Source organism: Podarcis gaigeae, assembly GCF_964106915.1.
Source record: "Podarcis gaigeae genome assembly, chromosome: 7".
Classification (NCBI taxonomy): Eukaryota; Metazoa; Chordata; class Lepidosauria; order Squamata; family Lacertidae; genus Podarcis; species Podarcis gaigeae.
The window spans coordinates 15,576,540-15,589,820 of NC_139683.1; the positions used below are offsets into that span (position 1 = coordinate 15,576,540).

Here is a 13,281-nt window from a genome sequence, read left to right on the forward strand (position 1 = left end):
TTCATTATACCCGTGTCTTCTCAAATAATAATGAGTCGGCCAGATTTTCTTGGAAAGTTTAGTTACTTCTTCCAGATCTCTGCCTTTCCAACTATTATATGGGTGTATTTATATATACACATTCTTAAATTATATATATATATTATATTTTCTTCACAGCTGTCTGTTTGGCAGTTTTATTAGTTCCTTACTAGAGAACTTGTCCAAACTTTTCAGGAACTGCTTAATGTTAGCATTTTGCTTTTCTCCCCCTGTTGAGTTTTTATATTATATTTTAGAAGAGGGATAAGCAACTAGCAGCCCAAGGACTCAATGTCCTGTCAAGGGGGATCCCCATCTGATAGTCCCTGATTTCAAGGAGTTGGACTTCCTCACCCCATAATGCTTCTCAGCTGCTAATTCCTATGTACAGGCCAAGACACATGTAAATAGAAATGCAAAACTGAAGAACCACAGAACTACTTTTTTGAAGAATGTCAACCAAATGAAATCAAGAGTTGGTTGACTCAGCTAGTGTCCGCTTTGTACTGACAATGCCCCACACCATAATTTGGGGAACTGAGAAAGGGTTCTGCCCCTTGCCCCCTTTGCATGTGGTTTACTGTCTACCATGATGTCTGAATTCAGAAATTATGTTTAGTGCTAGTCTTCCAAAGCTGGGTCAGTGACAAACTATGCAGAAGGTGACGAACTCTGCATGAGTTGAGAAAGGGATGCATATGCCCACATCTCATTTGTGACTTAAATCCATTTGTGACTTAAATCTTTCTCTGCTTTGGTTAATGCATCTAACTCCTGTTCACAAGCTGTGCCACAATCCAGCAGAGAGCACGTTTCACTTAGAGAGGTGGCAATTTGTTGCTAAAGAGCATGATATCAACAATCAAATAATTAAAGATGAAATAGATGTTGCCTTATGAACTCATGTTGCTATTCTGATGTTATCGGGACTGACAGTGAGTCCTGAGGATATAAGCAACTGAAAAGTCTCTCTTTCCACGTTCTCCTCCTGCTATAAGTGGGAGTTCAAAAATCTCTGGTGCTGGTTTTTCTGTGTTTTATTGATGGGCGTATATTTAGTAGCTGCATTATAGCTTTCATTTTTGCTTGCAAGCCAACCTGGGAACAGACTGGTGATGAGTGAGGGGTATGCATTTCTAAAATCAATACGACCCTCCAGTCCAAACCATGTCATCAAGAGGGCCCAACTGCATGTTACGTGAGAAAACTCTGCAATTGAATCCCCTAGTGTATTTGAGGGTGGCTCAGCTTGGATCAGGAGACTGGAATGAACCCATGTCCCAAGAGTGGCTATAAACTGTAGAGGGGGAAACATGAAGGCAGAATACAGGGGTGCAATTTGAGTAGTATTGGGGATCGTTGCAGTACAGGGCGAGGATTGAATCTCTTTCCCCCCCGATTCAAGGTAGCGCCCCAGGAGCCTGATTTGAACGAAAGAAAGATACCTTGAATCTCCCTTAATTTAGCCAAGGTGGGTTTTTTAAGCCAACTGTAATATGAGGTGCATTTGTGTAAAACCACTCTGCCGGCATATGTGGAAATCTATAGAGCTCTCTCCGTTGTATTTGAAAGAGGAGCACGTGACGACTTGAAGCTTGGAAGTGAACGTTTCTGGCTTTTGACTTGTGGCTTTTATGTTCCTTCCAGATTGCATTGCTCTTACTGGCTTTGTAAACTGTCTATTGAAAACTAACATTTATGGCATCTTTTGTGGATTTTATTCAGGATTTAATGCACACACACACAAAAAAAAGCACCTGAAAAATCTAGTAGTTTCTACTGTAAACAAATCCTAGACGTAAAACCGTTGAAACTGCCCTGACAAGAAAGCAATTCCAGATGCAAAACGACACAGCAGTTCTTATTATAATGCACTCCAAGAGTTCTTAACTCCAAATCTGAAGGCAGGTTTATGTAAAAAAATCAAAATAAAAGTAGACGTTTTAAAACAAAATGGGCAAAATATTTTTCAGTGTGTTTTGCACACAGGGGCCGAAGGATCTCAAGGACCTCAATTCTGGGGTGTTCATTAGAAAAGCTGGGGAACTAAACCATGTTCAGAGTGGGAACACCAGCAATTAATAGAGGTTTCTTATGGTTCTCATATGCACTTGCTTGGGAGTAAGTAAGCTTTACTGGAAACAGTAATTTTTGAGTAAAAAGGAAGAGGATTTTGTTGCTCAAGAGATCTGACAAGTATAATAGAACTTGCACTCGTCATGAGTTTTTCTGCATATCTGGTTATTGGGAATTGAAGTTTAACATTGATATGCACTGCAAAAAAAAAAAAAAAAATTGAAGCAAAGGATCCTCTCTCCCACCAGAGTTTTCCAATTACTTTTGTTGACCATATTCCAGAATTGTTTAGTGACTATTAACTGCAGAGGAAGTTACTTTAGATTAGTTCCTATATTAAATACCTTACACAGGATATTAAATTACACATATATCAGCATTTTGCAATGACTAATGTCTGTTCTGATTTTCACAATTCCGATTATTTGTTGGTTATTTTTTTCATCACTTTATTTCGCACTTTTCAACCTAAGCTGCAGACACACATCTTGATCCTGTAAGCTGATCTTAAATTGCTGATTGCATTTTTTTAAAAAGTACACCCTTTGACAGATTGGCACGGTAGAGCCACAGTTCTAGAATTAGAAGTTCTCTGTTTTGAGGTTTGCTTTTATATAACAGTTTCCCCTTGGGTAAAGTCTGTACAGCTTTCCAGTTTTTATGCAAAGGAGCATATCGGCATATTCAGATCTTTAGGGTCAAGTTTTTAAGGTGTGATGTTTTGCTGTGGTTTTATGATTCGCTGGAAGTCTCCCAGAGCGGGCACAAACAAGTCAGATGCAGTGTTCGAAATTAGCCAGGCGCCAGGCGCATTTTGCACCCGGCTTTTGACCAATTGCAACCAAGTGAAGATGCCCGGGTGCCAGAATGGGCCTGACATTTCCACCATCTGGAGATACATGCCTGGGAATCATTGGATCTGGATAATACCTCATCCTGTAGAATTCTATCAGTTAGATTTTATCTGCACAACTGGAATGAATTTCTGGAACCAAAATGCTATTTTTCTGTGCAGGAGCTGTCGCTATTAAGAAAAAGAGGTCGGAGTAGGCCAGTATATATGTGGATTGTCCCTGGATCAAGTGACTTTCCTTCTTTAAGTTCTCAAAGTTCTCAACCTAGCTCAAGGTTGTCATCTGAACTGGCCAGATGTTTAACGGAGAATCAATCGCAGTCAGCCCATCATTTGAAAAATATTACTTTAGAGCCGTCTTGCCCCCAAATGGCAACTAGACATTCCATTTAGAGCCTGTAACCTTGGTTTAAGGAGTCATTTGGCCCCAACATATATATCTGAGTCTCTTAACACTGGTCAGATGGTTGGCATGTTGTTGTTGTTTGGCCCCAACATATATATCTGAGTCTCTTAACACTGGTCAGATGGTTGGCATGATGTTGTTGTTGTTGTTGTTGTTATCACTCAGCTGTTGTTCCTTTGTACAGTGGTACGTCGCAAGACGAAAAGAATCCGTTCCGCGAGTCTCTTCGTCTAGCGGTTTTTTTGTCTTGCGAAGCAAGCCCATTGACAGCTTAGCGGATTAGCGCTATTAGCGGCTTAGAAAAAGGGGGCGGGGAAGGGGAAAAAACCCCGCAGGAACTCGCAAGACATTTTCGTCTTGCGAAGCGAGCCCATAGGAAATTCGTTTTGCGAAGCACCTCCAAAACAGAAAACCCTTTCGTCTAGCGGGTTTTCTGTCTTGCGAGGCATTCGTCTTGCGGGGCACCACTGTATAGACGAATATTGGCCCATAGATCTTATTCACCTTTGCTATTAATGGGCCTGTTCATCTTGAGCAAATCGCTAAGCAAATAATTTTCATAGGCTTCAATGCCCGCAGTTAAAGACAAAGCTACACAGTACCTTAAAACTGGGAGATGTGTCCTGCATTCCCCACCGGTCGCTGCCCTTCTTTAATATCAAGTTAAATTTGTTTTGTGTCCTATTTATTATTATTATTATTTATTCATTTGACATCCCACCCTTCCTCCCCCAAAATAACTTGAACTATATATGTTCAACTCCATATAATGATAATAGGATACAAGGTGAGATGAGCTAGATATTACTGTGTTTTGTGTGATTTGTGGTGCTGTCTAAGGCTGCAGTCACTAAGAGGGAAAAAGCACAATTGAGTTCAATGGGAGTTACTTCAGAATAGACATGGTTAGCATTGCAGTCCTTCTGCCATTCTTCAGGTAGGCAAAGCTGTCTTTCTAGAAACAGAGATCAAAACTTGAAATTATTCTAAAATGATCTTACATTTAAAAAAAGAATCCAGGTATATATATTGCTCACATGTGATTCCTTAAAAATATTATTCAGATAAAGGAGGCACAACATATTACATTTTGGAAGGGAATTTATGAGTGTGTAGCTACATGGGGTGCAGGCTCTGTTTTTAAAACTGAAACCAAATAGACTTGTACATTTGGAAAGAATTATTTAGATAAATGTATCTGTCGTTCATCTCTAAATATTTACAGTGTAGTCAGCATTTACTTATAATGGGGATAGTCAGAAATAGCCATTAACTGTCCAATCCTTAGTGTGTTGTGCCAACAGGAATGGAAGAGAGAGAGAAGGATTGAAAGTGCTTTGTAGCTCAGAATAGTTAAGGCCAGTGTTAGAAACTGGGATGCGAAAGCTAGGAACATCACTGCCCCTGGGTCTTGAATTGTAGGCACAAAAACAGAATGTCTGGTCACCACTTTTTAAAATTATATAGGGATTTCCTTTTTAAAGACACTGAAGGTTTCCCGTATTTAAAAAACAGATTTGGCACACATTTAATCCAGCCATGTTTAATAACATGAAATAAATCATAAATTAGCAGGGATTTTTAATGCAACTATGTGAGTGTCATAGCTACCTGGCAAGAGTGTTGGGGGGAATCCCATAATGAAGGCTCTTGTCATTTCCGATAGTAAACATTCCCTTCAGGAATATTTGTGGAAGAGAGCCTGCTAGGGGAGGTTCATTGCAAACAGTGATGAGGTGGGCTGGGGAAGACGATACAACCAGAAACTCAAAGGACTGATGCTTCCTGTTGCCTTTTCAGGCCCTCTTTGAAGGCAGAGCCACTTCCGCCCTACGGAGGAGGTGGGGTTTCAGGCTTCACGGCCCCACCACACGCACGGCGGCTGGAGCCCAGCCCCTGCGCGATTGGGGGGATTCCCGGCTGCGTCACCCCCTGGCCGGCCAATCGACTGGCTCTGGGGACGTGACCTGCACTATTTAAGTCAGGACGCGGCCGGGGATCTCCCTATTTGCCGCATACCAGCTGTTCCTGTTTCCCACCCTCCCGCCCTATAAGGTTTTCGTTCCTTGACCTTGCTATGGACCTTGGTTGGTCGCCATTGAGGGGCCTGGTAGGAATTTTTCCACTTGGCAAATTGGCACCAGCCACTTGGTTTTCGCCTACCTCGTAGCAAATCGTCACAACTTTCTTGGTACTGGCGGTTGGGCATTGGTATTGTTCTGTAGATGGAAGAGGGGAGGTAGCACCATCACCTGCCCTGCATATTGAAGGGTAGTCCGATAAAGGATTCCGGGGGGTGTGGCCCTGTCCGAAGCCTGGGGAGGTGAGGTCCTAAGGCACGCCCCCCAATCGGTGACTCTGGGGGAGTTCCTAGTTGATGTGCATCAGCAGGACTCCCCCTACTGGTGGTTAACCCTTCCCGGACTTCAAGCGGACGGGCTGGAGTCGGATATAGTCGGCTAGGACCAATGCCTAAGCCAATACCGCTCATCACCTGTAACCAATAAAGTTGTGGCCTTATTTAACCCATTAACCTTAATAATTGTGTCATGTGTCATTATTTCCACTGGGGGGGGGGGACTCACCACACAACCTGACATTCCCAGCCACATTGTAAAGGGACGAAGAAGGAAGCATTGACACACAAGCATTGCTGTCTATGACTTTTTAAAGTGCCCAAAACAGCAAACAAAAGTTTTTGGGTGGTTTTTTTTTAAAAGTTAGGTGCAGACAGAGCCTTGAGAAAACATTTTAGGTGCAGCTAGGGGTTCAAGTCAGGCCAATTAAGAAAGGTGGGTGTTTAAAACTTTACCTTTTTATTTAAAATGAAAGATAAAATAAAATTCTCTTATTTAATTCTGTATTAGAAGGCTGAAGATTTCTGAGACCTTGAGATAGCCAATGTTATGTGTTTTCTTTTGCAGATTGTAAAACTGGCTACGTATGGAATGCTCCCCAAAAACCTTCTCAGAAGAACTATGATGCAAAGGCTGCACATCTTTGCAGATGATGTAAGTTCGTTGCCAGTATTGTTTCTTGTGTACCAATCTCGACTGTATCCATGCAAATTCTAACCTACATTTTCAATCCATGTATAGTGGTACCTTGGTTCTCAAACTTAATCTGTTCCAAAAGTCCGTTCTAAAACCAAAGCGTTCCAAAATCAAGGCGCACTTTCCCATAGAAAGTAACGTAAAATGGATTAATCTGTTCCAGACTTTTAAAAACAACCCCTAAAAGAGCAATTTAACATGGATTTTACTATCTAACGAGACCACTGATCCATAAAATGAAAGCAATAAACAATGTACTGCAGTCACCAAACTAATCAGTCAATCAGTAGCTGAACTTGGTTCCACACAGTCACAAAAAAAGAGCCACAGAAATGCAAAAGAAATAGGAAAAACAGACCGACCTCAGCATAACACTCAAAACAAGAGGGAGAGCTGCGCAGCTCTAGCACCACTTGTTGTGCTGGCTTCAGCGATAGCTGTGCAAAGCGTAAGGGCTCCCTTCCGTCCCTCATCTGCTTCGCTGGGAAGCCAGCAGAGCAAGAACCGCTGCACAGCTCTCCCTCTTGCTGTGCTGGCTTCAGAGATAGCTGTGCAGCTTGCTCTGGCTTTTCAGGGAGGTGGGAGAAGGGATGGAGGGCAGCCCATCAGTCCCTTCTTCCACCTCCCGGAAAAGCCAGCAAGAGCCGCTCTATCTTTAAAGAGCGAATGTGTCTGCGGCTCTTGCTGGCTTTTCTTGTTTTCTTCCTTTAAAAACTAGGTGTGTCTTATGGTCGGGTGCATCTTATAGAGCAAAAAATACGGCAATTGATGGCCAGTGGCTGTTTGTGTTTCCCTCTTCCTCAGGTAATCCCCGAAGAAATACGCAAGAATCTTGTAGAGGTGCTTCGACAGCCCCGCAAAGTGCCCAAGAGGTTTGACGAATATACGCAAGAGGAAATCGATGCTTTCCCAAGGCTCTGGAATCCGTAAGTGCCTAAAAGTCCTTGCACAGGGCTTTTATAACCGCACGTGATGGATTAGCTTTTAAAGAATGCGTTAGCTTCTAAGCGGCTAGAGAAATGTTTTAAAAATGCCTTTGAAGCAAAGATGAAGACGGATACGCCATATACATTTGTCCCTTCAGTTTTTGGATTACTCTGAGAGTAGATTTTGTTCTTATTTCGTGAGAGAGTGTGTGCGCTCGCATTTCCTTTAAAATAATAGAAATCAAGGCATATCTGTTTTTGGTCCTCAAGGGAAATATTTTCGGAATAGTTTTTTAAACACAACCTGGTCTAACCTATAAAATATAGTAGCCTGCTTTCGCGTGGAATACTTTACACACAGGTATTTGTAAGGCTTTGAGTGGATTAAGTTGCAGCCTTGAAAGCAGTCCATAATATGTGTCTTAAGCTTTATTTACAAAGAGAAGAAAGCAGGAAGCTGAGGAGATAAATTCCTTTACCAAACCAGAATGCAATCTTGAAACCAATACTTGCGCCAAGTATTAAGGGTATGTTGTGAAGGACACTAGAGCCAAATCTAGCATGCAGAGCAGACCTTCCAAGCTCAATATCTACCCGCTAGAATATTGCCTTTTCAGTGGCATTTGAGGTGATGCTACCCAAGCAGAGCTTGTTTTTCAGTGCAGGGTAGATGCCTCTTCTCTTCCCACGACCATCTCTCCTGCCATAGAAGTTTTACCGTCGCTGTGTCTATAAAAATACGCCTGTGCAATTGGAATCAGCAGCGGTCGCTATGAGATCTATGCATTCTATGTGGTGCCACCTTTACGAATGACTATCTGGGAAGCAACTGGGCTTGGATCCCTGCCTCTGACCACCTCAGAAATCTGTTAGTAAAAGACCCACTGCTGAAATATCAATGTACAGTAATGATGCAGGAATCAAATGTATTGCAAAACATTTGATGATCTTCCTGGAACATTATATGATTACAGTGGTACGTCGTGTTACGTACCCTCTGGTGGTTCCCTCTCTGCGAGAAGCCAAGATATCGGGTACCAGTCTTCTTGGTGGTGGCACCTGCCCTGTGGAACGCCCTCCCACCAGATGTCAAAGAGAAAAACAACTACCAAACTTTTAGTAGACATCTGAACGCAGCCCTGTTTAGGGAAGCTTTTAATGTTTAATAGGTTATTGTATTTTAGTGTTCTGTTGGAAGCCGCCCAGAGAGATGGGCGGGATATAAATATATTATTATTATTATTATTATTATTGTTATTATTATTATTATTATTATATCCGTTCCAGAGGTCTGTTTGTAACATGAGGCGTGCTTTCACTAATTGCGCCTCCCATTGCTGCTGCGCCGCCAGAGCGTGACTTCCGCTCATATCCGCAAAGGTCGCAACAAGGGGCATCTACTTCCGGGTTAGCGGAGCGTGTAACCCAAAGCATTTGTAAGGGGGATGGTTCATAACACGAGGTACTACTGTAGTAGCAAGGCCCATACATCAGAGTTCTAAATAAGAATTCCATACTGACCTTACTTTCACTTCAGATTCTCTGCATGTGATCTAAGAGTGATGGGAGAACATAAGAAATCAATACTCTGCATCCACAGTTGGAGGCAGCAATGATTCTGAATACCAGTTTTCTGGAAACCACAAGAAGGGAGCATGCTCTTTGCTCAAATCCTGCTTTCTGGTCTTCCACAGGCTCTTCGTAGGTTCTTAGGTTACCAAACAAGGCAGGGACGGAGCCTCCCTTTCACTGCAATGCTTTGAAAGAATTCTGCCGTACCTAAAGAAAGTTATTTCACTCACTGAATGAGTCTTCACCTTCATTAACTGTTGAGCCTTGGACTTAAAAAAAGATAGTTGGGCATTGTGGTTGTAGGAAGAAAGGAAAACTTAAAATCAGATATTCCTCCTCCATGGGTCTTCTGCAGGTTCCCTCACTGCAAGAAGCCAAGTTACAGGGAACCAGGTGGAGGGCCTTCTCGGTAGTGGCGCCCTCCCTGGGGAACGCCCTCCCATCCGATGTCATGGAAATAAAGAATTGCACAAGTTTTAGAAGACATCTGATGGCAGCCCTGTATCAAGAAGTCTTTAATGCTGGATGTTTTACTATGTTTTTATATATGCTATAAGCCATTCAGAGTGGCAGAAACCCAGTCACATGGGTGGGTTATAAGTAATAAAATTATTATTTTATTTATTCAGTATATTATATGGGCTTAATTTATTTTGTTTAGGGAGGAGATAAAAAGTGTTTTGGAAACTTAGTGTGCTCCTACCTCTTTCTCAATCCTGCTATGCTCTTATAACGAGCAGAATTTGAAATGTACTGCTGTTTACAAGTACAGTATTTCCATCTTATTGTGGCATATGCAGAATTATTCCATCCTGTGATTACATAGGACAGAGAGAATCAGAAAGACAGAGACCACCCAAAAGAGAATTCTCAAGAGCTGGAGCTGCTTCCCTATGAGCCTGATTATTTAAAGGCATTCTCCTTCCAAATAGGACTTTACAGTCTGCTAACTTTGGAATAACGACGAGTCAAGGAAAAAGTTCCAGGAGAGTCCAGGTGTCTGACCCTTTCCCCTCTGTGAAGCATTTCACCCTTCTAATATTATCTGGTGTAGTGTATGAAGTTAGACTGCGAGCCAAGACATCTCAGAATCTCGCCACAACTACAAACCCCCCTTAGCTGCTTGTCTCTCTCCTCCTGCAGTCCACTATGTCAGAACAGTCTTTGGTCTATAACATACTGTATTTTTCGCTCCATAAGGTGCACCGGACCATAAGGCGCACCTAGTTTTTAGAGGGGGAAATAAAGGGGGGAAAGTATTATTTTTCCCCCCCCACACCCCCCCAAAGAGCTTCTGGGGGTGCCCGGGGAAGCCCAGGTCCGCCCCCCCCCCCCCCAGCACCAAAGAAAAAAGAAGCCAAGACAGCGAGCAGGATCCATCCTTTTTTAGTAGTGCGCAACCTCTTCAGCCGGGAGAGGCTGCACGCGGCTATGGGAGAAGCCAAGACGTCTTGGCTTCCTCTTTAGCCGCGTGCAACCTCTCCAGCCGGCTGGAGGGGCTGCGCGTGGCTATGGCAATACCCCCACCTCCCGCAAAAGCCCACAGGAGCCGTGCACGCTTTAAGGAGGGCTTTTCCTGCCTGCCTCCCCCCTGCATTCGCTCCACACAGTTCCCCTTACTTTTTAGGAGGGGAAAAGTGTGTCTTATGGAGCGAAAAATGCGGTAGGAGGGAAGCTTGTTTTTGAAGTACTTTGGGGGTTGGACTCGATGGCCCTTGTGGTCTCTTCCAACTCTATGATTCTATGAACATCTATTTTTTTTAAAAAAAAACCCAATATATAAATGCTGAATATATATCCTTCTGTCTGCATCCAGTGTCTGGAACAATGGAAAACATGCAGATTTCCATAAACTAACTTCATTTTGCATACTTTCATCTGGCTATATTCCTGGTTGTTTCAAAATCCAGATACCTTGGTGAGCACTATAATAGCTAAAAGGCAAGGAATTAAGAGTCTACTAGAATTGATGCCTGAGCTGCTGGTTCCTTCACCATTGGTTCCTGGCTGTCCTTTGTCTCTTTTTCCTTTCTTTCCTCCTTGATTGCCTAAAAGGTTTGTTTCTAGATTGTTGCCCACAGAGGATGAGAAACAAATAGATAACGGGTGTTGTGGAGACAGTTTGGTGGTTACTGTGCATGACATAGATGTATCTCACTCAGATATTTAAGCTAGGGGCCAAATGACTCCTTAAACCAAGATTATAGGCTCTAAATGGAATGTCTAGTTGCCATTTTGGGGCAAGACGGCTCTAAAGTCTTATTTTTCAAATGATGGGCAGACTGTGATTGATTCTCTGTTAAACATCTGGCTACAGTGGTGCCTCGCAAGACGAAATTAATCCGTTCCGTGAGGCTCTTCGTATAGCGGTTTTTTCGTCTTGCGAAGCAAGCCCATTGACAGCGGATTAGCGCTATTAGCGGTTTAGCGGCTTTTAGCGGATCAGCTGATAAGTGGCTTAGCAGCTTAAGAAAAGGTGGGGAAAGGGGGGGGGAAACCGCAGGAACTCGCAAGACATTTCGTCTTGCGAAGCAAGCCCATAGGGAAATTCGTTTTGCGAAGCGCCTCCAAAACGGAAAACCCTTTCGTCTAGCGGGTTTTCCGTCTTGCGAGGCGTTCGTCTTGCAGGGCACCACTGTAGTTCATTTCACAACCTTGAGCTAGGTTGAGAACTTTGAGAACTTAATCCAGGGACAATCCACATAGATATTGGCCTATTCCGACCTCTTTTTCTTAATGGCAACAGCTCCTGCTCAGGATGCACAGACAAAAGCATTCAGGTTCCAGAAATTCATTCCAGTTGTGCAGATAAAATGTAACTGAGAGAATTCTGCGGGATGGGGTATTACTCCAGATCCAAGGATCCCCAGGCATGCACCTCCAGATCTTCACTTGGCTGCAAGTGGTCAAAAGCCAGGTGCAAAATGTGCCTGGTGCCCGGCTAATTTTGAACACTGGTATCTGCCTCTTGACCACTGGATGCCCTGTCCTGGACCCCTTTGGTCTCTGAGCAGTCAGATTCTTGGCTTAGCGTTTCCCTTCAGAATCGAGATGGGGAGAAATACGAAGTTTATCTTGTTTCTGCAGAAGTGTGCAGAAGTGACTGTTACAACTGTTAGAATTCCTGCTCCACGATTGCAGTCATGGGATTTTTGTCTATCACATTACGGTGTATATTTTGACTCCACAGAGTGGGAAGTGACGGAAGCAGGATGTTTGTGTTACTTTGTTCCGTGAAGTGGGACAATTGTCCTTTGTTTTTTTCCTCTTAGCTGTCTGATGCTAGAGAGAGAGGGAGCCATGTTGCAGTGCTCCGTGTGTGTTTATATGTAAATAAAGTAGATTAGCCCAAATGCTGAGTTACTGAGGTCTGTCACGCAAGCTGCGAAGACTCTTCGGATCCCTAAGTGTGCCAATGTCTGTTGGTATCGGTCACTGTGATGTTCGGGCTGAAGAAAGCTTTTGAAGCTCCCAAATGATCGACCAGGAGGGAGGGAACATGCCAGCCGGGCATGTGTCTCTGTCGGGGTCCTACTCGAGTATAGGACAAGCTCCTGACAAGAACACTATTAGGCTTGACTCTCCTTCAGATTCCCCCTCCCCACTCAAGAAACATTTAAGTATCTTGCTTAGGTCAAAAGAGGAAGTGAGAGAGGAGGTCAGAAAGCTTTTATTCCCACTGCTGAGAAAGGGGGAAAGCACTTGACCCCTCGTTGTGTAAGAACAAGGAAGCAATCAAAGCACTTTAAGAGGCTGCAAGAATCCTTAGTGCAGAAAGGAGAGTTCTGAAAAAAATATGGGGGGGGGAGGGAATGGAAATGGGTTGGGAGATGCCATAGGACTCCAGCCAAATTGATAGTGATGCTTCTCCTCATATGGAAGCCAGGAGATGTTTTCATAAAAATCCTGCTAATGTTAGACCTTTGCAGTTTTATGCTGTGAAATTGGAGTCTGTTACCACCACAATTAAGAAGGTTACAGGAAGCCAGTGGTTTTAACGCAGAGAAATGCCATGTGGAATTAAGCAGGGAAATGGTACTTAACGGCACAGCTTATAATTAGTAAAATGTGCATGAAAAGTGTCTTGCCTTCAGTTGTGAATATTAGGCACTGTTTAAACTGGAAAATTACAGGCCCCTTGCACTCCAGCTGCCTGAGAGAGACTGAGCATAAAATAACTTGCCCCAGGGAATCATGCGCGGCTAAAAATACTTCTGTGGGAGTGCCCGCTTACCTGCCGTTTTTTGTTTCTTCGGAGGAAAGATGAGCTGAGCATGGCTGTGTTTCCTGGTTTCTCTGTAGTAAAAGTTCTACAAAATTATTTTGGCTTTTGTTTCTCAGGAGTGGGAGCACAACGTTTGCTGGGCCGCAGCT

General features: G+C 43.3%; 1 protein-coding gene across 1 annotated transcript in view; it reads left to right on the forward strand.

Moving 5' to 3' along the window:
• Nucleotides 1-13,281, forward strand: part of MRPL13 (mitochondrial ribosomal protein L13) — a 37,118-nt gene that overhangs the window by 10,316 nt on the left and 13,521 nt on the right. Inside the window, exons 5-6 of the mRNA XM_083749479.1 lie at nucleotides 6,281-6,367; nucleotides 7,214-7,335. Coding sequence (XP_083605605.1) covers nucleotides 6,281-6,367; nucleotides 7,214-7,335 — 209 coding nt within the window. The remainder of the gene's footprint in view (nucleotides 1-6,280; nucleotides 6,368-7,213; nucleotides 7,336-13,281) is intronic.